The following is a 25248-nucleotide window of genomic DNA, read 5'->3' as shown; positions in this document are numbered from 1 at the left end:
ATTCGTGACTATTCTGCAAGATTTTCATCCCAAATTGTAGCAATTCTTAAGATCTTACAATATGCCCAATTTTAATTTATATACAAAAACTATAGTTTTACAATATCCCCAATATCCTCTCAGCTACTTCATATTAGAAGACACACACTGCTTACTTACAGTGTACATGTAGTGAACAACAATGAATCCGTTTGGTGCATTTTGTAGACTAAATCTTCAACAACCACCAGAAACATGAGTGGAGCCCATGGTAACAAAAGTACCGCAATTTAGTGGACCCCAATAATCTAGTAGCCCAAGACCAAAGAGGTAAATTTATTTTTTAGGGCAAAGTTTTACTACTTATCTGCTATGTACACAATCACACCCACCCACCAATCATTGCCGTCCATTTTGTCTGATAGGTACCGGCCAAACAATGTTATCAACTAAAGCAGAAAAATAAACTTCTTCTTCTCTAACGTGGCACCCTCTAATGGCAATGGGCATCAACATCATGCGGAAATATTTATATGGATTCTTCTTTGTCCATTTTGTCAAATAGTGACAAAGTAAATCAAACACAAATGTAAAAAGAAATGGCCTTGAAATTAGGACACCCAGGGCCTTTCCCCTAATTTCTATGCCTGAATTTACTCATCTGTGCTCCTTCAAGCAGCTGTTTCCTTCACCAAGCAGAAGCTATGGAAGATTTCTGAATCCTGGAGGACACCCATCTCAAATCACAAGGTGAAAAGCTTGAATTTTGTGCTGGTAGTTGATCTTTGCTCAAAAAGTTTCCATCTTTCGCTTGACTCATCTTACAATCTGCAAGATTATGAATTTTGGATCTGAGTAAAGATTAGGGCTTTTTTGTTTAATCTCAATTATAATGCTGGTCTAATGCTGTGATTGTTAAAGGCTATACTTTTTGAATTCTGGGTTTTGTTGTTTGGTGATGAAAGTTAATTGACATTGAAATTTTTGGTCTTTTGGGGTAGGAAGCATGGGTTAAGATTTAGGAGTAAGGAATTGCGTGCTAGGCTTGAAACGCCGGAGTAAAATTTTGGTTAGTTGGGGTTTTATCACCATGGATGGTTCTGAGGAATCTTCTGAATCTAGGTCTGCTATAACTAGTTCGAAATCTATGGGAAATGGGGTTTCAAGTGAAGATGATGGGTGCCCAAAGCAAGTGTCGCCGCTTAGAGGTGGTGGGTCGAGGAACACGAGTCCGTTGGGTTGTGTAAGATCAAGGAATACAAGCCCTTCGAGGCAAAAGGTTGTTAAGACAAAGCCGCGAGGACTAGATGAAGAAACGGCTTCTACATTTGGGAAACCAGTTCATCCTGATGTTCAAATGGAGGATAATATATGGGCAATGTTGCCCGAGGATTTGTTGAATGAGATATTAGCTAGAATTCCACCGTTTATGATATTTAGGCTCCGCTGTGTATGTAAACGGTGGAATACAATTCTACAAGATAGAAGCTTTCTTAAGTTTCACTCACAAGTACAGTCTCATGGGCCTTGTCTTCTCACATTTTGGAAGAACTCTCAGACCCCACAATGTTCAGTCTTCAGCTTGCCATTAAAAACATGGTATAGGATTCCGTTCGCATTTTTGCCACAGTGGGCATTCTGGTTGGTTGGTTCTTCTGCTGGTTTAGTTTGCTTTTCCGGGCTCGATGGCTTAAATTTTAGAGCCTTGGTTTGTAACCCTCTTACACAAACTTGGAGGACATTGCCAAGTATGCATTATAATCAGCAAAGGCAGCTGATAATGGTTGTTGATAGGAAGGACCGGTCGTTTAAAGTTATAGCTACTAGTGATATTTATGGTGACAAATCACTGCCCACTGAAGTATATGATTCGAAGCTCAATACGTGGTCAATTCACCAGATAATGCCTGCAGTTAATCTTTGCTCCTCAAAGATGGCATATTGTGACTCCAGATTATATTTGGAAACCCTTTCTCCACTTGGCCTGATGATGTATCGACTGGACACAGGGTACTGGGAACACATTCCAGCTAAGTTCCCGCGGTCTCTATTGGATGGTTATTTGGTCGCTGGCACCCAGAAGCGTCTGTTTCTAGTTGGAAGGATTGGTCTTTATAGTACTCTTCAGAGTATGAGAATTTGGGAACTGGATCATGCTAAATTTGTGTGGGTAGAGATTAGCAGGATGCCTCCGAAGTATTTCCGATCTCTGTTAAGGTTATCAGCTGAGAGGTTCGAGTGCTCTGGACAGGATAACTTGATCTGCTTCACATCTTGGAACCAAGGGAAGGGTCTTCTTTACGACGTTGATAAGAAGGTGTGGTCATGGATCGCAGGCTGCGCTCTGCAGTCATACAACAGCCAGGTTTGTTTCTATGAGCCAAGATTTGATGCTTCTGTATACTAAGCAGAAAATTTTGCTCTCCAGTTTTTGCAATTACTAGTCAGAGAATTATTAGCGGATACCATCTCCAGTTGGCGTTGTTCTCTTGATCCGTTCTTATGCTACTTAAAAAAATTGATGCTCGATGGATTCAAGTTATTTGACACTGGACTTGTTGGCTAATCTTTCGAGTTGAACGGCCTCGTGGATTGGCAATGTGAGTGCATCCCAGAAAAACCAGTTTTGTAAATGAGATATTATTGGCTGCTCTTGCGATATTACCCTAATACAAGGGCTTTGTGATGTCTATTGTCTAGTGATTGAGCAAGGCTTTAGTTTTGAGACAAAGGCTGGGCTTGGTAGAGAAAGAACATGGTCGATCGGGGTAAAAACTGTAAGAAGGCAACTTCTCCAATTCTTGTAAACATTTGGAACTATTAACAAACCAACCCGTATATTTTGAAGTGTTACCGTGCCTTGCTCAGTTGCTCGTTTCAGTTAAATTCCTTATCTGTCTTTTGGTTGGTGATATAGGTCTGTATTCTCTAAGCAGTTCCATTTCCCAGGCAAAAATGATGATAATTTTCTTCATTTCACAATTTTGGAGTTGTGACCTGAACCTTTTGGTTATGTAATGAATGCAAGTGGTAGTAAAAACTGACCTAGTAAAATTGACCTCTGGCTTTCAAATGGTTAAAGCCCATTGGGTTTTGGTTCCTCCCCCATCAACATGGACCTCTCCATCTCTCACCTCTGCATTATCGGCCTTTGCTTCCAGAAACAATTAAATAGCAAATGATGAAAGTTAAGATTACAATCTAAAGGGAGTCTTTGATCTTGTATTAATATAAAAAGTAATTTTTGTTCTTGGGTTCTCAAATGGATCCCTTTACAAGTTCGCATATTGTAAATTGATCATGTTTCTTGTTGATAGTATCCCACACCGAAGATAGTCTTGCATAAACTTCAACACGCATTGTCAAGTGTTTTTGAGCAACATCGTATTAAAGCTTGTATCTATAAATTAGGTCAAATGCTCTCCCTCGTCGCACAATAAAATTTGAATACTTCTTTAAAGTGCTTAAATATTTTGATAGTATCTCATATTATAGATGAAAGTTTTGCATAAAGTGCTTAGAAGTTTATGTGCCTCTAATTGATTTCAGATTGAATGCTCACATTTTAACATTTTTAATCACATTATCATGACATTAAATGCTCACAATTTATCTCAAAAAAAAAAAAAAAAAAAAAAAAGGTATAATCACATTATTGTGAAAGTTACATCAAGTTCTACCCCGTGAGTGTGTGTATATATATGGATTTCAATGATCCAACCATCTATGTTTTAGATCTTCTCTCAAAGATGAAATCCACCAAAAATCATCCAAATTCGAAACCATATGATCGTCGAATCAAATGATAGTTATTTTAGTTTTTTTTTTCTTTTTTTTTTAGCAAAACCGTATTCGTTAATTTTTTTTCACTATAAACGAATATCTTAATAGTTTTGGATCTGTCTAACATTTTGCAAAGATAATCTATTAATGATGAATTGAAATATAAACAGTTCGGATCAATGAAAAAAGTTACAATGTGAACCCCATAAAATATGTGTCAAAAAATAGGTCCTCCAATCCTAGCTAGCCCACATATATAGATATATGCACACCAGCATGCATGTGCTGTGTCCTTTTTGAGACCAATTAATCAGCTTCTGATTTTAGTGTTGATCAATCCCATGCTTTGATGGTAACTGTGGTAAGACATATACAACTTCCTAAATCTCAAAAGCTTAACCTGGTACAGAAATTAAGACTTGTGCATGAGAAGAGATGCATGTCTCTGATCCAATTTTGTATTGATTTATGTCTATAACTTTTAAGTGGTAGCTCGGAACCAGCATAAAGGTTCATTCTGGTTTGTGCTCCTCAGCAATTTTCTGTGGTATAGACTGCCACTATCCGGATAACTCTATCAAAATATCTTCCTAAACAACTCTGGAGACGGACAATATTGGTAACAGGAGCCGACTTTCTCCATGCCAATGTGTCCATTTCCATTAGTTAGCTGCAGAATTTTTTTCCCTGTAAACTTCTGGGATGCTCCAAGTACGTTTTATTAGTTATCAATGCAGAATGCATTCAAAGCAAGCCAAGAAACTTGCATGATATTTTCTGAGCAAGATGTTTGTTTTTGTTAAAAGTCTTTGTTACACGATAAATTTTATAGACAATGTTCATAATATGCCGATAACATGTAAAAATGTTATGGACATTTTATCAATACGAACATTTAATTAACTAAAAAGGATGTAAGTTCTAAATATGGTTCCATTTGAGATTTTGATTTTCAAGTAAGCCAATACTTTCTACGAGAGTTATAGTTTGAGAAGGTGGTGTTAATAAAGCAATATTTGTTGTGTGGGTATGCCGGCCAATATGTCTCGAACCAACTTACTTGGAAAGCACACAGTATGCAATGCACTGTTGTCAAGATGAAAGCACTATCGTAGAGTTGGAGGTCACGCCCTCGTGTTCTAAAATTGCAACACACCACATATAGGAAGTAGAAACCCTAATTTGTTTAAGGGGAAGTGTTTTGAGCAATTCTATGCGAAATCACTTGTCAATGTTTCTGCAGGCTCTTCGGGAACTATGCCAGCTTGCCTTCCACCACCTCCTTCCTCTTAACTCTTAACACTATTTGTTTTTTCATTCTTATTTATTTCTGTTGTGTGATTTACATCTAATTTCGTCAATTTCAAAATATAATTTTAAGCAAATGATGAGGAAGAAGTGATTCAGTTGATCTGATCACGCTGAAGCATGTGATGTGTTCTGAACAAAATGAATATTATCCGCTGTAGAAAGACAAAGAAATTAACTTTTGGCAGAAGTCTTGATAGCTTTGTTTAAAAATATCATGCTTCTACTTGTTTGTAATTTACATTGAAAGGTGAGGACCGAATCTCTGACTGACCTGATCCTTGCAGCTATACGATATATTGACCCGATTATAATTTTCTAATCATATTTTTACTGTTGGTTGGTTTAGTAATTAATTAAATGAAAAATAACAGCTGGTATCTGATGACTATTTAATTAACTTGATCTTTTTTTTTTAACTTTTCAACTTGGTTTTATATAATTAAGCTTACAAAAGTAAGATTTCCATCAAGATTACACTAATACCAACATGCTTACCTTGCAAAATGCCAAATAAAGCTAGTAGAGTAATATTATTCATACTATGTTTTTGTACCATATTTCTATACCACTTTAGGTAACATCTGATGTGGACATCCACATTTTTTGAAAATTTTGCAAAACCCAAGAAGATGAATAAGAAAGACTACTTGTATACCACAATCATCATTTAATTAACTAGTTTTTCTTAATTACTAGTTTATTAAATAATGAACTAAATTTAAAAATCTGATTAATGCAAATGATGTAGCTGTCCACGTCAAATGTCACCTAAGGTGGTATGAAAATATGGTACAAAACATGGTATGAATAACATTACTCAAGCTAGTATAATTTTAATTAGTTTACATTTAATTTTTCTAGTGCTGAATATAATGTCTGATATTTTGACCTTCATCAAATAAGCTATTGCAATTTACAATTTAACTTGGATGAGTACTGTCTATAGGTTTTTCTCTACCCTGATCATATCAGCATATACTACAAGGGGTTGTTAGTGACACATTTTTTAAGCCTACCTAAATTTAATTACTTCGTTGCATGCATGGCGGTATAAACATGAACTAAAAAAGATAAAAACCCTATTAAGTATTAATTTCATTTTATATGAACCATCGTATGTTTTATGGCCTGTTAACCACTACCGATTATGTATAATATTAACTTGTGAAACCACATTTAAAGTTTTGGAAATTGAAAACGTTGTTTTCCTTTCACTGTTTTCTCGAATATTTTTTTTGGTTGCACATGAGGGTTTCGAATACTTTATAGATTAGATTAATTAGTTTCGAGTTCTTCCAAGTCATGTCTGTACCCTTGAGAATTATATTTTATAGAGGTGAAGTACATGCCTAAACCCTAGCTTGTACTTGGGTTTGAACTTTCTCTATAAAAACACATCAGTCTCTCCAAGTTTCCTCTCTTCTTGTTGTAAATCTAAGATCACTACCCTTTTGCTAGAAAGTTAAGGCTAAGACGAAACTATAAACACAATGATGCTACAGCTTACAAGCTTGGTAGTAGGGCTTCTTTTTGGTATGCATGCCCTAGGCCAGTTTAGCACTGCACATGCTCATCAAGGTAGATATATACTAGATATGTATAGCTTTTTCTCTTCAATATATTCGGCTGTGGATTTCTCATAAAAAAATTTGAAGTATTTTTCTCTTCTAACACTCTTGTTTAATTTGTAGGTAAGGAAGATATTTCAATGACTGGGAAACGTGCAGTATTGCCTGATCAAAAGGTAAAGCATACTTTGAGAGCTTCTTGCACTCCTTCAATAGCATCACTATAATACATGGTGTTATTTGAACTGTGTTTCAGAAGTGCAAGAAGCTTTCTGGGGAATATGACTTAAACTTATGATTTATAAGCTAATCCACATAAAATATGCAGGAACCAAATGTTGATGGAATTTCAATAGCTGGGTCAAGGATGATAGGGCTTGGAGGAAGGAAAATGGTGGCACAGAGAGTGTTAAGGAAATTAGAGCCAGTAAGACCGGATGGGCAGCAGAATGAAGAGGCTAGTACCACTTCCAAGAATCCAGGTGCAAACCGTAGTACTTCTGATGGAAATTGTAACTTTGAAGGAAGGGAAGATCTAAATGTAAAATGTAAACTTGGAGATCGTGATAAAAGTAATACTAGTACTGCTAGTTCTAAGAAGTACTCCAAATTCTCTCATCATGATTTTGTAGCTTTTGGTGCTGATTATCACGGGCCTGCACGCCATCCTCCCAAACACAATTGAGAAAATTATTTCGATCGTTCTGAGATCATCTGTCTTCCCGGCTCGTGTTGTCAGATGCTCAAGTGAAAACATATGTGTGATGGTTATATCACGTAGTAGCTATATTTAGCTAGCTAGCTAGTGTGATTGTAAATATGTACTAGTATTCAAAGAAGATATATATGTGTTGGAGGGGATTTTCTTTGCTTAATTTGATGCTTAAGCCTCCTTGCAATGCATGTGAGTAATGGATGGAAAATTATGAGATTACCATATTGTTTTGTAATGGTTGTGGAACCAATTTTGAGATGATGGTTTTGAGGAAAGGTGGCAAATAATACATGATTTATGTTGTATACTTGTTCTCTAATTGCAGGTAAGGATAATCCTAAAGCTTCAAGCAATTTCCGTGGAAAACGTCAAAACAAATTGAACCAACAGGTCTCTCTCTCTCTCTCTCTCTCTCTCTCTCTCTCTCTCTCACAACCCTTCATAATTACTTTCAAATTTTGGCTTTTTTAATTTTTAACATTGGAGGGTTTCAAACCCTGTAACTAGCCTATTCCAATAGCTTAACTTTTGACTTTAATTTGATTCTAACCTGGTTATATGTTTACACATGAACCAGGATGATATGAAGATACTGGAGCTAACAACATTGCAAAGTACTTCTGCCGGTAGTTTGGAAATTCCCAGAGATCTTAAACCAAATCACTCCCAAGATTTCAAGACAAAGCACCCAGCAACCGAAGCTCAAATGACTAAAAGTTATGATGAAAAAGACGATCATAAGTTGACAGATAATGAAGCAAGAAGCCTTCTTAAGGCGACAAGAGAGATAGTAAACCTGATGCGTAAAGATTACCACCATCAAATGGGCCGCCGCAAGCCGCCAGTACACAATCTTCAGCCACGGCCTTGAGATTGAGTAGTACTCAGTCTTTTTCAAACTTAACGGGTTTAGCTAGCTAGGCTCACAATTTTGCCCACCTAGGAATATTTCTTTGTTTTTTTTATTATCAAGCATAGGAAACTATAACAAATAGTGTTGTGGAATTAAGTTTGTGCCTTCATAACCTGCTAAGTAACTCTTGTGGTCTTTTCTCCCTTTATATAGTTCAATTCATGGGATTCTCTTCATAGAGGATAATGCTAGGGAGACTAAATTTGTAGATTAAATTTTGTAAATTAAATGACATGGAAGTTAATGATTGAATAATTAGTTAAACGTTGATAAACGTGTTCATTCCTATTGATGACAAATATTTATTTAGTTTGCAAATTTTGTCTCATTAGCATTACCCTCATGAAAAACTTGGTAAAAGGTAAGCGTGCCCTAGCCTTAAAACTTACAAAGAAACTTGGTAATTGTGTGTTTGGAACTTAGTTGAGACATATCTCTCAGAGTAGTCCTGAACTTAATCAGTATACTACACTACACCTGTAGCCTGTCTGCGTTAATGTTAGTGACTCATCTAGCTTCGAGCGTGCATGGCAGGAGAGACACGCTTAAACATTAGAAACCGTATTTCATGCTTCATATTTCATATTTCATATTACCTACTTTCATTAATTATTTAATATGTATCGTCATACGTTTATTAACCTGCTAGCCTCGGCAGGTTCCAACTAATTAACTCGTGAGACTGAGACTGACGGTGAAACCACATTCAAAGTTTTGAAAACCGAAAACGCTGTTTTCCTTTGAATATTTTATACATTAGATTATTTAGGTTTGCGTTCTTCCCAAGTTCCTGTCTGTGCGTATGAGAACTAATATTTTATGCTGGCGAGGTACGTACTGAAGCCCTAGCTTTGACTCGCGGGTCTCTATAATACCCACATTAGTCTCTCCAAATTAGTTTCCCTTCTTTTGTTGTTAATCAACGACTAATTAAGGAAGAAATCACAAAGATATGCAACAGCTTGCAAGCTTCGTAGTTGGGCTTCTTTTTGTTATGCATGCCCTAGGCGAGTTTACTACACATGCTCATCAAGGTAGATAGGTTAATGTTCTCCTATAGTCCATTAATTTGATTTAGGGATTTCTCGTAGATTTGTATCTGAGAGGTTCTTATGTATACTTACGTTTTGTAGGTAAAAAAGAGCTTTCGGTGACCGGAAATGGACCATCTGATCAACAGGTACTTGTTATTTCATGATCCTTGTACGTAGGGAAATACTATATATTTGCACTTTTTAGAGAGCTTCTTGCACTCTTATGGTGAAGTGCGCAAAATGACATTCTCGTAATATTTGCAGAATTTCAGACGAGTGCAAGAAGGTCTTTGAGGGGTGCAAGCACTTCTCTTGGTTCATGTGCCATTACCAATTATTCATTTGTAAGCTAAACCATATAAGTGTATGTGCAGGAAATAATCGATCATGGAATTTCAATAGCTGGGTCGAGGATGATGGGGCTTGGAGGAAGAAAAATGGTGGCACACAAAGTGTTTAGAAAGTTAGAGCCTGCAAGAGCAGTTGGGCTAAATGGAGATACCCATAGTTCTACTACATCAACGAATTCAGGTACAACAGTAGTTCTGATGGAAGTTGTGACTTCGTAGGAAAGGGAGATCTAAATGTAAAATTTTAAGCTTGGATTGATTATGAGAAAAGTTATACTAGTACTGCTACTGCTTATAATAATTGAGAAAATCACTGAAAACCCAAGTTCAATCTTAGATCAGTTTATGTACCCTCGCCGTCTTCTTGTTACCAGATGCGTGCTGTAGTAAAAATATGCGTATGACAGATATATCATGTGTAGCTAGCTAGTTTGTTTGTATCATTGTACGTATTAATTAGTATTCCAAATTAAAGATATATGCATATTGGAGGGAATTTCTTGCTTTGATGCTTAAGAAGATTGCAATATATGTGTTTATTTGGATGCAAATGAGACTTACCGTACTGCTTTAAGGGTTGATATATTGAGGAAGAAGGTGAATAATACAAGGTTCACGTTAAGATTTTTTGTTATCTGATTGCAGGTAAGGACAGTACTTTTGCTTTGGAAGAGACTACTAAGTATGATGAAACTGATGATCATAAGTTGACAGAGGAAACAAGAAGGCTTCTTAAGGCAACAAGAGAGATATTAAGCCTGATGAATAAAGATTATAAGGGAAGAGATTGGCGCTGCAAACCGCCCATAAACAATCATGAGCCACAGCATTGAGATTGCTTCAATCTCGAAACCAGTTTAATTATACAGTGATCAGGCCCCTATAGCTATCTAGTCTGTGTAGAATTGTGGCGTGTACTGCTTTAAGTGTGCCTTCATGATCATACGGCTAGCATCTCTGCTAATAATCTGTAGTTAGACTTGTTCTCTGATGTAACTACATCATAATTAGTCTTTATGCAAACATGTAGTTGCAATAGTTTATCCATGATTCCATAAAACCAAGAGTCTTGAGCTAGCTAGGTTGATAAATAATCTTATTAATCACTGATTCGTACAAACAGTTGAACCATTGAAGCAGCTTGTTGCTATAACTGAATATGCAGATTCAGTAAGATGATAAGCATCCCAAAAGAAGTGATTATTTGGTTCGGAACACGGTGTAAGAAATGGAATGCACCCTGAAGTCCCATTTGCCCAAGTAGTGCAGCATGGATTGCTTCCATCCATTAGCCCTGTTCTGTCAAAACATATAAATCATTAACAAAATCGAATAAATTAAATGGGGAGAGGACAACATAGTTTTTGAATTTACCATATTTAATAGGATTTGTAATTGCATCATAACCAATCCTATTAGCTCGACCAAGAACAAAGAAAGAGCCTCGGAAAGTGGTGGTTAAATTTGCAAGCATTGCGCGAGCTCATCATTAAAAATTAAGGCTAGCTCTCATTTGTATGTTCCACACAGTTTCCACTGTGATTATGTGTTTTTGCAATTGACGGGATGCATCCAAGCGGACCAATTTCAAACATGACTATTTTCCTGACTCCTAAATTGTATAGCGTCTGCAACATTTTCACCAAGAACGCTAATCATTATTTTACTTAGATACTGAATGACAAGAGAGAAAGAGATCAGATATTGGTACCTCCATATGGTGAGCAATTGCATCCATCAAGACTTGTACAAATTGTTGAGGAGAGTAGCGTTTGCTTGTATCGAAAACTGCAGGTTCGAGGTAGTTGTAGATGAAATCATTGCTGCCAACAGAAAACAGAAATAAAGATTTGGACAAGTGCTGCAAAAGATCAGTGTGATTTTTTATTTGTCCTGGCAAGTCTGACTTCACCTTTCGTTGAAACAAATCTATCTGGTCTTTTAGATTTAAGCATGTACCCTGCAAAAGTAGAAAAAGATGAAAGAAAACTCATACTATATGTATATACATAGCAATTCCTTGCCTGCCAAGCATGTTGGCTGCGATTAATTGGATTTGAATGGTTCTAAAATTAATGATCTCATTAGCAAAACATGATGAAAAGATGGATGTTAATTAAAGAGCACCAGTTAACTAAACCAACTTCATCTAATAATTAATTAACTTGACTGACTCATGCCTAAGCTTACACATTGGCTTCCAGTTTCTGGTAGAATGCCACAAGAGTCAGATGCATAATTTAGGCCTTTAAGCACTGTCGCCGATCCACGTATGCTCATGTATGGGGGAGGATATGGTAGGCCAAGAAACTCAGCTAAAAAAAGAAGAGAGAGAGAGAGAGAGAGAGAGAGAGAGAGAGGGAGGGAGAGAGAGATTTCAACAGAAAGTTAGAAACTACCGTACAAAGAGTTAGAGCCAATAAAAGATATGAACTGAAAATAAACCAAAAAAATTATCTATAAAATCTGCTACTGTTCTGCCATTGGTAAATCTTCCAGTGGCTCCCTTGACAAAATTCACCCCATAAGGCAGATAGTCTGCCTTACAAATAGTTGGCAAAAAATTATTGTTACCACTGTCAAACAGTGAATCCCCAAACACATACAGCGCTGGTGCAATTGGCAAACTATGCATCTGCAGTGAGTGAAGATGCAACAAAATAACTGTGAACAAGAATATAAGTGGCATTGATTCCATTCTCATATTCTGCAACATATTCTGCAACATTTGCGATGCTTAATTTGCTGCTAGAACTCCGATATAATATAGGTGTGTATGTGTGCGTGCGTGTGTGTGTGTGTGTACATGTATATATTGATGTGATTGGTCAGTTCACGAGGAAGACCAATTGGTGTGAGCTTTTAGTGAGGCGGGAACTGCAGTTTTGGTGACATGTAATGGTAACTGATATGTGATGGTTTGCTTAACTCTCACGGAAAGTGAAGTGAATTGAAGCAAATTCGTGATCGTTGTTTTGAGAAGTGGCCTAACTCACATCTCATGTGACCACAGCGGCTCCAAAAACTAACTGATGCTGCAAGTTAGGGTTTTGGGTCATGGACTGTGCTTGCTGAGTGTTTGATTGTCGATTCAAAAGGGGAAACTCGAAATGTGAAATGATACAATCAACCGATAAAATGAACTAAGCAATCAAAGAAATGAACCAAACGAAGAACAAAATTAAATTCACAACATGAACATAGCAACGTCAGCTAAGATCCATCTCCTATGCACTCAAGTTCGAGTCTCTCTTCTGCAGTTGAGATTGGTAAGTAGAATTTCGCATGTATCAAAAGAATAAAATTATATCAATAGTTAAAACAGTACGATAATCCTTGCTCGAAAAACAAAAAAAAAAAAATAGACATGTGATGAATGGGGACAAATATGATGAGTGATAACGAAGATTATTGTTAACAATCAGATCTTGCAACTGATTAACAAGGAAAACATCAACGACAGTATGTCGTCTGGCAACTGATTAATCCGATTGGCCGCCTCCTTAATTTTGTCCTCATCATCAGCCTAAAAGCATAAGAACAGAAGAGCTCACTCACCATCCAGTAGCATTACTCTACTTTGTGATCGAATACTACTGGCTTCCACCATTTATTAGTTTACTACTCTAGAGGCTAGAGCTGCATCGGACTTTTAGTAAAAGCAAATGAATAAAGAGAGCTGTTATCGACACTCCAAAGATCATGTCATTTTACACTCACATTCGTATCCTTTGGCTTTCTTCACTTGTACAATTGAACCAAACGGACCGCAATAACAAAAAGACTGCAAACAGTGCATACAGAACCAAATTATAAACAAGGTGAATTTGCAAGTTCATAAGATGCGATGCGAATGCAGTAAAAACAACGATATGAAAATTGACAAGCGTCATCAAATCCGAAAAAGAGAAGAGATGCATTGGTTTTCTTCATGCCAAACAAGGCCTTCATATAGGCGTCAAACGCTAACACTAGCAGGAATTGAAATATCCTAATCGTTAATGAAGATACCAAAAATCTTAAACTTTGCCAAAAACTTGAAACTCAAAAACAATCCTTGTTGAAACGCTCCCGGAGTAACTCGAAACACCGAAAAGTACACCCTTTTACCTCTAAGTACATTTGACTAAACCCTAAACTTTTCTGGTTGCCCTCCAAGCTTCTCTATGTAACTTCAGACATCTGGCCGGAAACACTGGATTTCGGATATCCGACCAATAAAAAATTTAATATGAATAAAAGAATAAATAACGAGTATTAGAATATTTAGTTTCCGGCAGAGACAGAGATGAGAGATGTACGAAAATTTGGCGGTGTTTTCGATACCGGCCGAGAGTTGAGGGTTGAGAAAGGGTGCCGGCACAGCATCGCTGAGCTAGGGATATGTAGATTGAGAAACACCGGGGTTTTAGACGTTCCATACCATGCACCTAAACTTCGTAGAATTTTTCCAACATTTTTTTTTTAACAAATAATAGCGTTAGCAGGTTAAATTATTAAATGTTGGGCAAAAGGATCGGTAAGGATTGAACCCGCACCTAAGGCATAGGCATTATTGCTTTCAACGCCATCTTCACAATTTTCTCATATACTTAGATATATATGCTTGAAACAACATTTATTCACTCTCTACAAAGTCAACGCAGCTTCGAAGTTGTACAAAGATTTAAGCAAATGAGAAGACAATTCTCGCCTCCATTTTAGCTGATTCCCAACAAAGAGTGAATCAGACTCCGGAAGCAGTTCTTCCCACAAAAAAAACCTTCTGAAAAGAAGATAAAAAAAAACCACCACCACCAAGCACCGTACCTTACAAGTACTCGGTTTATTTATCTAACAAACCATTGCCTCAAAACTGGCATGAAGTCCCTAGCCTCTGTTTCTGCCTCTGACCTGCATTCCCTGCTTTGCGATTAGCAAAAGCAGGACGAAGCAATCTCTGGAAATTGTCAAGAAACTGCATCCATTCCTCTTCGTTCATATCCACCAGCTTCACGAAACTGCTGCTCTCAGGTAGCTGCTCATTCACACTCCTGTTTCCAGACGATGTGCCAGCCCAACAACCGTTCTTTTGCGTTGAACCTAGGTGTCGCCAACTCTTCTCGCCAATGCTGATGTTTCTCAATGATGCTGACAGCTTCGAAACATTTGGAATCCGATTCTGCACCACACTCGCACATTCATCCAACCTCGAAGGTAATTCATTACCGTCGAGCCTGTCCATGTCCTCCTCCACACTCTCCTCTAGTTTGGAAAGTGCATATCTTCCATTTCCACCTTCCGATCCAAAATGGAAATTCCTCCTCTCAGTTTCCATTTTCACTTCCGTGATTGGACTCAAATCTGACTCCTCCCCACAGTCTAGATCAAATTGAACCTCCTCCTTGATTGCTTTTGGCTCACAATATATTTTCTCCTCTAACTGTTTCTTTGCTTCAATGCATATGACCTCAAGTTCACTCGGCTCCTCCTTGTGCCCACAAAATTTCCTACTCATCATCTCACCAATCTCGGAAAGACAGAGGCCAAAAGCTGCAGCTTCCTTGAGGAAAATCGTGCAAAGAACTAAGACTCGTAAGCATGCCTCTCGAATCATGGGCAGCTCCATCCTAAGCATATCAGAATCTTTGAAAGGGTCAAGTTTATCGATATATACAAGCTCATCATCAGAGAAAGGAATTGATGCCTGAGGCCAGTGTATCCACTCAAAGTATGGATCCTCCAAGCTTTCGGGCAGACAGAGGCCATGATCAATGGGTACAAGCTCCACCTGACCAAACTTCCCAGGACCATCAAGCTTCCTAACAAGAAGGTTCCCGGCATGCCTGTCCGTGTTAAGAATCCGGATATCTAGGATACCTATTCTGTGCACAGCAGCAACAGGGAAGCTAGAAGTCCCATGATCACTGGCGTCAAAATCATGAGGAACAAATTGTTGCAAAGATGCAATCTTACTTGCTTGCTTTCCATTTTGATGCATATTACCCTTCACTCCATCATTAACATTAAAAACTGAATGCGTAATTTTCACAAGAGCAGTGGCAGGGACGTTAGCAAAATTGTTGTAATCAAGAAGGAATGCTGCAACTTCTCTAAAACCTGTCTCCCCAACCCGCACAGAACGTTTGAGACCTGGTTGTCCAAGAGCTTTCCCAACAAAACCTTTTGGGTTGTTTGGAGCATACGGTTCCTCATCCGTCGGTTTCACAATGGCAATATTTTCACCATCGCAATTTCTAAAGTAATATGCACCTCCAAGACCGCTATGAACAGGAACAGGATCAATGTCATTTCGTATAGCCTTCACAATATCACGAACCAGTTTTTTTGTTTTGGCAAACTGATCTGAGTATCCCAGTACCTCAATTGGACCACTCTGATCCCTCTGCTGAAGATCCTTCCCAGTAGGTGAGAGACAAGGGGTAGACGAGCTTCTGTGCATAAGGTTCTTGGTGAGAAGAAGCGGAGAATCATTTCTAACAATGCTGAGATCATTCTTCAACACCATGTCACCACATACCAATGAACTCTCATCAGTTGGGACGTTCAGTGCAAGCCGCAATTTCCTCTTCACCGTGTGAGCATTGTCACTCCTATCTAGCTCTATACCCAAAACAGAACCGGCTTCAGTCTGCACAAATACACGTCTCTTGCCAGAATTTTTTCTCTCAAACCTCTTATCCCCATGGTACTCACCATTAAGAGGTCCTTTGAAGGTTGCAACTACCATCTGGTTATGTACAGGTTTATGCAATTCAGGAGACACGAAGGGAAGCAAAGAAGTGGCAACGGCAAGTTCCAATGCCAGCAGTAGAGGCAGCGGCAGCAGAAGAGAGCTTCTCTCTCAAGAAGATGCCAAACTCAAACGCCGGCACCAATTTACGGAGAATGTTTACACCGTAAATAATCATAATCAAACCAAGTAGAAGACAACTGCGAGTTTCACATAAACGCTACATCGAAGAAGCCATCTACTTTTGCAAATTTTTCTACATTGGAGATAATGCTGGCCATTCCAACAGAACATATTCGTTAAAACAATTTTACGAATAAATAAAATTTCACAAAAGAAACCAAATTCTAAGTCCTTTAAATACATAATACTCTCTCGAAATAATTCAATCATTATATATAAGCGAAAAACATCGAAACTCTATTTCTCCGAATATTAAATCCCTAACAGCAGTTTGCATCATGAACTTTCAATCCAAAAATGCATCACCAAGAATCGAATTTCAATTTCTTCTCCATTCAATTCCCCTATCCAAAAATTCTCATTTTCTATTGTACTTTTTTAAAAATTTCTCCTCCAAAATCAGTAATTTTAGAAATTTCCAGCAATCGTTTTACTTGTCTAATGTATAAAAAGCTACGGAAATTACAAAAACACACAGATTAAGTGCTTTTTTTTTTTTTTTTAATTGTGTATTATTATTATTTTGTAAGTACGAAATTCATAAGAAATTGATCACAGAATCTTCCGTACCAGCACAAACACAAGATCAAATGCCGATCGCGATATTTAAATTGCAAAAATTTGCTAAATAATTGTATCTCCTGATGCTGAACGGAGAAAAAAAGCGAACGATGAGACTCACCGGAGGCTGCGAGATTGGGAACCGGACGGCGAAGCCTTACCGAAGATCCACCGCCGCTGAGACGAGAGGGAATCAGGGACCGACGGAAGGCGGAGATTGGATGCCGAAAAATATCGACGGGCGCGATCGATCGGACCTCGAATCTGTGACAGTTCGTTGTCTCTCTCCCGCGTTCGGAGTTCCGTATCATTCCCTCTCGCGAGAACCAGAAAAGGGGTTTAACGCGGTGACTGAACTCGGGTTTTAAATTACGGGCAGTGACATTATGCGCGCGGTATTTCCGCCACGTGGGAGCACGTGGTTCGGATGTGATTGCTACGCGCCCTGACATCCAATGGCAATGAAGGATGCGAGTTGGCGAATAGCTTCCGCGGGGCGGTTGTGTTTACGGCAGTGGGTTCCGAGAAAGATCTAGAAACTGAAATTAAACAATTTGTTAGGGCATCATCAATGGGACCTACCACATTTCTAGTCTCAGTGAGATTTTATCATCAATGTGCTAGAAAATAAGGTTAGATCCACCACTAGACCTAGTAACTTTCTTTCTTGAGTAGCATAAAATCAAGTTACATTTAGCCCAAAAAAACAGTGGGTCCCACAAAAAAAGTAGAAACCCCTGTGAGCAAAATTTTAGCACTTTCCCTCCACTTGCAAATACACTTATACTCTTCTTTTATTATTTTTTTAATTCTTTTTTCTTACTTGTTTTTCATGCAATTTGGCTAATTAATGATTGTTTTAAATTTCATAAGAATTAAAATTTCAAATTGATATAACATTTATGGGCATTGATCGGTGAAATTTTCAAATAATTTTCCAAAATTGTATGATACTAATTTACCAATTGGTGCTAGGTAAATTGTTATGTTATACGTGAAAATCAAAATATTTCAAAGGGCGAAGTGGGGGTTTGTTTCTTTCAACGAATGAGATTGAGATAAAGGAATCTAATCCAACGAACGATTTATAAGTGATGAAATCTAACTTTGTCACAATTTGAACTTTTTAGGTTGAAGGGTTCATAAAAAAAATTAATAAATTAAGATAGCACGTCCAAAAATCAACTTAAAAAAGCTAACACAAAAAAAAAAAAAAATTCATCGCTTAATCAAATTACTATATAAATAAATATATATAGCCTCGTATAGAGCCCGAAAGATATAGCCCCTCATTGAGAGATATTCTTTTATAAAGCCCTAAAGATTCGTCGGAACTCTAAAATGGGCTATATTTCCAGCCCCATATGGAGCTCTCATTGGGGATGCTCTTACTCTTTTTTATTTCTGGTAAGAAGAAGATGATTTAATTTTCTAATTAATGGAATTAACAGTTTAACACTCTCACTCACATATATTGTTTGAAAAATAGTCTCGCACCAAAAATATAACAAAATGATATATACATCTTATATGTATAATGTTCATTTTTAACATTATTGAGGTCTTTTGCGTGAAACTCTAACTTAGTGATAGGTGGTTAAATTAAAATAATAACGGTAAAGTTGGTGATGAATCATTCTAGACCTAAAAGGGTACTTTTCGTTCTAAATATAAAAAGTAACAATGTAACTTTAAGGCTATTTGTTATTCTACTAAAAAAAATTCTAATATTTAAAAACCACTTGGATGAACTTCTCTCAATAACAATTTTTTTACAACCCAAAAACTTGTTTGGTATCGAACCTAGAAACTGTTTCAAATCTTAAGGGATTTAGGCTATATAACTCAAAAACTTGCCTGTACAATGGTGGTTGAGGGAGGATACTAAGGTCGGGTTGGGATCCGAGAAACGACCTGGAAAATACTCACCAATACCCAATATCTTGACGACTTGATTTGGAACTCTCAATTTCACATTTCATACTATGAAATCATGTTATCTTTAGGTGGGTTTTGTTCACATATATGGTGGTGGGTTGCTAATTTCAAATGTTGCCATTGAAAATTGGGTGATTAGAGTGAGAGGACGGTGGGTTGGGGATGGTGTGAAAAAAATTATTTGCGTTGTCGGAAAGATTCTATGTCACAATCGTTGAAACATTTCTCTTAATCGCCGGAAAGATATCTCTCATCACCGCCAGTTACTCTAAATTAATGTTTGGTGTCACTAGCCTCAACGCCAAGGTCCTGCATATGTCGCAAAGAAGAAAGAAAAAAAACAATAAAAATAAATTTTTGTTGTTCTCATATTTCACGCTAGAGTTTTAGTTATTTTTGAGTTCATGTTTCACAAAACTGTTAGACGAAGTCCACCTCAGGGTACTTCTCCCGTGCATTAAGTGTTAAAGATGCTCCTCATGCAGTGCACTGTGCTTTACAGTTTGCACTGTGCTTTACAGACTGGAAAATGGTTTACCACCTAAGGATGTATGATTATGCATAGTGGACAGCAAGGATGCCACTTCCAGTTGGTTTGTTTATTTGCATGCGTATGTAGTAAAACTGTATATAAAACTCTGCTGCAATTGCAGCAGATAATATTCAAGACAACAGATTGGATCCAATCTTACATGGTTTCTAGAGCCTTTTTTGTCTAAACGACAAAGATCCTAGTCCTGTCATCCTTCCCAACATCGCTTCCATGGCTGAAAACAATGTTCCCGTTGCTCCTGTGGTCCAATCCAACCCCCAAACTCCTACCTTCCAGCCATTCTCCACTGTCGTCAATATCAAATTAGATAGGACCAACTACCCACTGTGGTTGGCACAAATTCTCCCTATTCTGAAAAGTAGGGATCTGATGGGCTACGTTGATGGCACAGTGTTATGTCCTGCAAAACATGTTGATGGTGTTGCTACTGTCAATCCTGCATACACAACTTGGGTGCAGCAGGATCAAATGATTCTTAGTTGGATTAATGGATCTCTCACTGCTTCTGTCTTGTCTGCGGTGGCAAGCAAAAGAACGGCTCGAGCTACCTGGGAAGCTCTAGAGCAAAGGTATGCATCCACATCTCAAAATCGCATTTTGTTTCTGAGAAATGCGTTGTTGCAGACAAAAAAAGGTGATCTATCTGTGGCGGATTACCTGGATCGAATGAATGCACTAGCTGACAACCTTGCCCTTGCTGGGCAACCTGTGAGTGACGACGAACTGGTTCAGATCGTGTTGAATAATCTTGGGCCAGCGTTCGAGATGACTGTGAGTGCTGCACAAGCACGTGACACTCCTATCACTTATCCAACTCTTGAATCCTTGCTGCTGACTACGGAAAGGCGACTGGCAGAACACAACGTTCCTTTGGTTGAAGGCACTGCTGTCAATGCCTTTGTGGCTTCACGAGGACGTAGTGGTGGACGTTCTCGTGGTGGAGGACGTGGCAACTTCTCCAACCGTGGTGCAGCTCCGAGAGGAAATAACTCTCGCAACAACAATCCTTTGCAGAATACCCAAAGTAATGGAGACAGGTTTATTTCTTATGGCGAAAGAATAGTTTGTCAAATCTGTGGTAAACCAGGACATCCTGCCCTTGATTGTTACCATCGCATGAACACTGCATTCGAAGGACGAATACCAGCTGCCCGTCTTTCAGCAATGACGTCTTCACCTATCACCCTAAACAAACAAAAGAATGGCTCTTGGCTCCTTGACACAGGTGCCAACGCGCACATAACTCCTGATCTTCAGAACTTGATCAATCCCAAAGAATACAATGGGAATGAAGGCGTGGGAGGTGTAGGTAATAATGCAGGTATCTCGATTGCACACTATGGTTCAAATAAACTTGAAACTAATGCTTGCTCCTTTGTTTTACGAAATGTCCTTCACTGTCCTAATGCTTCCACCAATATACTCTCTGCCCATAGGTTTACCCTAGATAATGACTGTTACCTAATCATTTTTCCCCATTTCTTTCTTGTCAAAGACCTCAAGACACGGAAGATGCTTTTCCGAGGGAGATGTGAGAATGGGTTGTACCCATTTCCAAATGGCAGTGGACATTTCAAGCATTCTGTATCTGCGTGTGTGGGTGTAAGGGTTTCGGCCCCAACGTGGCATGCTCGTCTTGGTCACCCTGCCAAACCAATAATTCAATTTTTAGTTTCAAATAAAATGGTATCTATTGATGGTGCCTGTGATGTACCCTTTTGTGAGTCATGCCCTCTAGGTAAAAGCACTAGGTTACCTTTCAATATTTCCGAGTCTATGTCTAAATTTCCTTTACAACTTCTACATTCTGATGTGTGGTGTTCTCCCATTATTTCTAATGAAGGTTATCGTTATTATGTTTTGTTTGTTGATGATTATTCGAGATATTCTTGGATTTTTCCCATGAAACAAAAATCTGAAGTGTTTGAAATCTTTGTCAAGTTTAAAGCCAAAGTTGAAAATATGTTTAATTGCAAAATCAAAACTCTTCAATGTGATGAAGGTGGTGAATATAAAAGTCATGTGTTCCAGCAATTTCTTGATGTTCATGGTATTTCACAACGCTTTTTGTGCCCTAAACACCCTGAACAAAATGGTTTAGCAGAACGCAAACATCGCCACATTGTTGAAACTGCCATTGTCATGCTTTCCAAATCTTCCATGTCACATAAATTTTGGGTTGATGCTTGTTTAACTGCTACATACTTAATCAATCGCTTGCCAACGCGTGTGCTTTCAAACACTTCACCATTTGAGAAAATTTTTCAAAAACAACCAAAGTATGACATGTTAAAAGTATTTGGGTGTCGTTGTTTTCCCTGGTTAACACCATACAATCAACATAAATTGCAACCAAAGTCTAAACCATGTGTTTTTCTTGGATACTCACTCAATCATCAAGGATACAAATGCTTGAATCTGTCCACAAGACGAGTTTATTTGTCTCGCCATGTCCTATTCGATGAGGACTTCTTCCCTTTTAAGGGACTCATGTCTTCGTCTGAGAGTGTTGACCTGCCAGGTAACAATTTTTCACCCCCGTTATTATTTAACTTCCCTTATCTAGTAATTCTTCCCTACCTGCTTTGCCTAATCCTAGCCCAAATGTTTCTTGTTCTATCCCACAAGTCACGACCTCTATCCCACAAGTTTCGACCTCTGTCCCATGTTCAGACTCCCTTCATGATTCCACCACCGTGCCAAATACAAACCTGTCCCCTGTTGAACCTAGCCGAAGTTTAGGAACCTCCCTTCAACCCAATGAGCAAGTATTAGTGGATTCTCAACCTGTGCATATTGATGAACCTAGTACTACGGGTCATTCCATGACTACTCGATTCAAGTCAGGGGTTATCAAACCTAACCCTAAGTATGCTATGCATGTTGCCGTTGATTCTGTGTCTGTTGAACCTACTTGTTACAGCCAGGCAGTCAAGCATGAGGAATGGCGATATGCAATGGTCCAGGAGTTCAATGCTTTACAACGGTGTGGGACGTGGACTTTAGTTCCATTTCATCATACCATGAATGTGCTTCCCAATAAATGGGTGTTCAAGATTAAAAGAAGAGTTGATGGTACTATCGAGCGTCACAAAGCTCGTTTAGTAGCCAATGGCTTTCACCAGAAAGCTGGGGTGGATTATAATGAGACGTTCAGTCCCGTGGTTAAGCACACCACCATTCGGTTTGTCTTGAGTCTTGCCGTGTCCAAGAAATGGCCTGTGCGCCAACTCGATGTGCAAAATGCGTTTTTGCATGGCCATTTATCTGAAGATGTGTTCATGTGTCAACCTTCAGGTTTCATTGATCAGCAGTTTCCCAACCATGTCTGTAAGTTGCAACGTTCACTTTATGGTTTAAAACAAGCGCCTAGGGCTTGGTTTCAACGGTTTTCAGATTTTTTACTTCAACTCGGTTTTGAAGAATCCACCTGTGACTACAGTTTGTTTGTCTTCAATAAACGAGGTGTCTATCTTCTCCTGTTAGTCTATGTCGATGACATCTTAATTACAGGAAATAGTTCTACTCAAATGGCAAATTTGATAAAGAAACTTGGCAGTTTGTTTTCCATGAAGGACTTGGGACCATTGAATTATTTCCTGGGTATTGAGGTCCAATATAATGGTGATTCCATGCATCTCAGTCAGTCTAAGTATGCCATAGACTTACTCACTCGAACTAAGTTTACTGATGTCAAACCTATTTCTACTCCGGTGGTGACTGGTCAGAAATTGAGTGCACATGTTGGTGATCCCCATGAGCATCCAGAAATGTATCGTAGTGTTGTTGGTGCTTTACAGTATCTAACACTAACTCGGCCTGATTTGTCGTACGCTGTAAATCAGGTGTGCCAGTTCATGCATTCACCAAAGAACACACATTGGGCAGCGGTTAAACGCATACTTCGTTACTTAAAAGCAACGTTTAGTCATGGCTTAATATATCGACCTGGAGATGCCACCTTAACAGCCTATTCTGATGCAGACTATGCAGGTAACCCTGATACTCGTCATTCTACTGGAGGCTTCTGTATTTATTTGGGCTCAAACCTTGTGTCCTGGAGCTCGAAGAAGCAGAAGACTGTCTCAAGATCGAGTGCCGAGGCGGAGTACCGGCAATTGGCTTATACTGCCGCTGAGCTCTCATGGTTACGATCGTTATATCGTGATCTCCATTTGCACTTGGTTCGACCAGTTATATGGTGTGATAATGTCTCCTCGATTGCTCTTGCTTCCAATCCCGTTTTTCATTCCAGAACCAAGCATTTGGAAGTTGATTTTCATTATGTTCGTGAGAAAGTTGTTCGTGGGCAGCTTTTGGTTCATTATGTCTGTTCTCAGGACCAACTGGCTGACATTTTTACCAAAGGGTTATCTTCGTCAAGGTTTAAATTTCTGGTTTCCAAGCTTCCAATTGTCTCCCCACCAGTAAGCTTGCAGGGGACTGTTAGACGAAGTCCACCTCAGGGTACTTCTCCCGTGCATTAAGTGTTAAAGATGCTCCTCATGCAGTGCACTGTGCTTTACAGATTGGAAAATGGTTTACCACCTAAGGATGTATGATTATGCATAGTGGACAGCAAGGATGCCACTTCCAGTTGGTTTGTTTATTTGCATGCGTATGTAGTAAAACTGTATATAAAACTCTGCTGCAATTGTAGCAGATAATATTCAAGACAACAGATTGGATCCAATCTTACAAAAACAAGCTCATCAAACAAATTTTTGAGTTGTGAATTGAAAAATAGTTTTTAAATTAAAAATTTTAAAACTCAAATGGAATACCAAATAAGTCCTCAGAGTACTAATAACAACATTCGAAAAATAACTCTTCTTCTCATATTCTAAATCAAAACAAAAAGGCAGTCAAAGCCTTGATATGCTTCTCACCGAGTGTCGATGAAAACACAATTGTATCAGAGTTATGAGTATTTCCAAGTCCCCATGGAAGAAATAAGGATAAATTGGATTAATGATCCCCGTGGTGAGAGGGTAATCGGAAGGTAGCTTTCGTGGTGAAAAAATTCGGATTTAAACCCTTGTTATGAACTCTGTTAGGATTTTTCAAAATTAACATCTTCCTCGTCTATCTGTTAATCCATTCAACGTTCATAAGCAAAAAAGAAAAAAACTCATTCATCCAAGGCTATGAATTCGTTGATCCATTCTTCGATTCCATTACCATTTGAGAAAAAATGATTGGCTAAAAAGACGAAACTGGAGAATCGCACGTCGGCCGGCAACGGAAAGTTACGACCTTTCAACAAGAACAAAACCTCGTAAGCTCATCTGCGTCACTGCATGCTACTCTCTCTCTCTCTCTCTCTCCAGAACTCACACCCTCTGCATGCTCTTCTCTCTCTCTCGCACTCTCTCTTTGCCATTTCTGCAAAGCAGAACAATATTCGTCTCTGTTTTTACCAAATGGGTTCTGGTTTTCTGCAAATGTACAGAGGAAAGAGAAGCACGGAGAACAAATCACAGCGCTGCAGCAGCTCGTTTCAACCTACGGCAGGGTGGAATTGCAAAAACCCAAATCAAGCCACCCAGTTAATTATTTTTTGATAATATTTTTGCAAATTCATCGAAAATATTTTTTCTTCTTCTGGGAACTTGGAAAATTGGGTG

At 38.4% G+C, this 25248-nt stretch overlaps 4 protein-coding genes and 1 pseudogene across 6 annotated transcripts; 3 read left to right on the top strand and 2 right to left on the bottom strand.

The window, feature by feature from the left end:
• Positions 1-573: 573 nt before the first annotated feature.
• Positions 574-2961, top strand: LOC137708490 (F-box/kelch-repeat protein At5g15710). Of its 2 annotated transcripts, none has more exons than XM_068447579.2 (2): positions 574-729; positions 981-2961. In XM_068447579.2, exon 2 carries the CDS (start codon positions 1070-1072, stop codon positions 2384-2386), a length of 1317 nt encoding a protein of 438 aa, XP_068303680.2. In that variant the 5' UTR covers positions 574-729; positions 981-1069; the 3' UTR covers positions 2387-2961. The 2 variants fall into 2 exon arrangements, with proteins under 2 accessions (XP_068303680.2, XP_088545995.1); XM_088689869.1 differs by having other exon boundaries at positions 597-729; positions 985-2961.
• A 3561-nt stretch (positions 2962-6522) lies between these two features.
• Positions 6523-8286, top strand: LOC148689299 (uncharacterized). Its single transcript, XM_088689704.1, has 5 exons — positions 6523-6651; positions 6765-6817; positions 6970-7123; positions 7682-7746; positions 7934-8286. The coding sequence occupies exons 1-5, from the start codon at positions 6564-6566 to the stop codon at positions 8225-8227; spliced, it is 654 nt and encodes a 217-aa protein (XP_088545830.1). The 5' UTR covers positions 6523-6563; the 3' UTR covers positions 8228-8286.
• A 935-nt stretch (positions 8287-9221) lies between these two features.
• Positions 9222-10486, top strand: LOC148689298 (uncharacterized). Its single transcript, XM_088689448.1, has 4 exons — positions 9222-9303; positions 9403-9449; positions 9678-9834; positions 10299-10486. Exons 1-4 carry the CDS (start codon positions 9222-9224, stop codon positions 10484-10486), a joined length of 474 nt encoding a protein of 157 aa, XP_088545574.1.
• Positions 10487-10853: 367 nt separating this feature from the next.
• Positions 10854-12381, bottom strand: LOC137749537 (GDSL esterase/lipase 7-like). Its single transcript, XM_088689447.1, has 3 exons — positions 12127-12381; positions 11365-11613; positions 10854-10952 (listed from the first exon to the last, which is right to left on the bottom strand). Exons 1-3 carry the CDS (start codon positions 12379-12381, stop codon positions 10854-10856), a joined length of 603 nt encoding a protein of 200 aa, XP_088545573.1.
• Positions 12382-14256: 1875 nt separating this feature from the next.
• On the bottom strand, positions 14257-17650 carry LOC137708019 (phosphatidylinositol 4-kinase gamma 7 pseudogene; annotated as a pseudogene). Its single transcript, XR_015958661.1, has 2 exons — positions 17252-17650; positions 14257-16659 (listed from the first exon to the last, which is right to left on the bottom strand). The product of XR_015958661.1 is annotated as a phosphatidylinositol 4-kinase gamma 7 pseudogene (transcript).
• Between the last annotated feature and the right edge of the window lie 7598 nt (positions 17651-25248).

The sequence above is a fragment of the Pyrus communis genome, chromosome 17 (assembly GCF_041283825.1).
Source record: "Pyrus communis isolate YQ-2024b chromosome 17, ASM4128382v1, whole genome shotgun sequence".
Lineage (NCBI taxonomy): Eukaryota > Viridiplantae > Streptophyta > Magnoliopsida > Rosales > Rosaceae > Pyrus > Pyrus communis.
The sequence above is the reverse complement of the archived record's forward strand: the minus strand, read 5'-3'. Positions and strand labels throughout refer to the sequence as shown.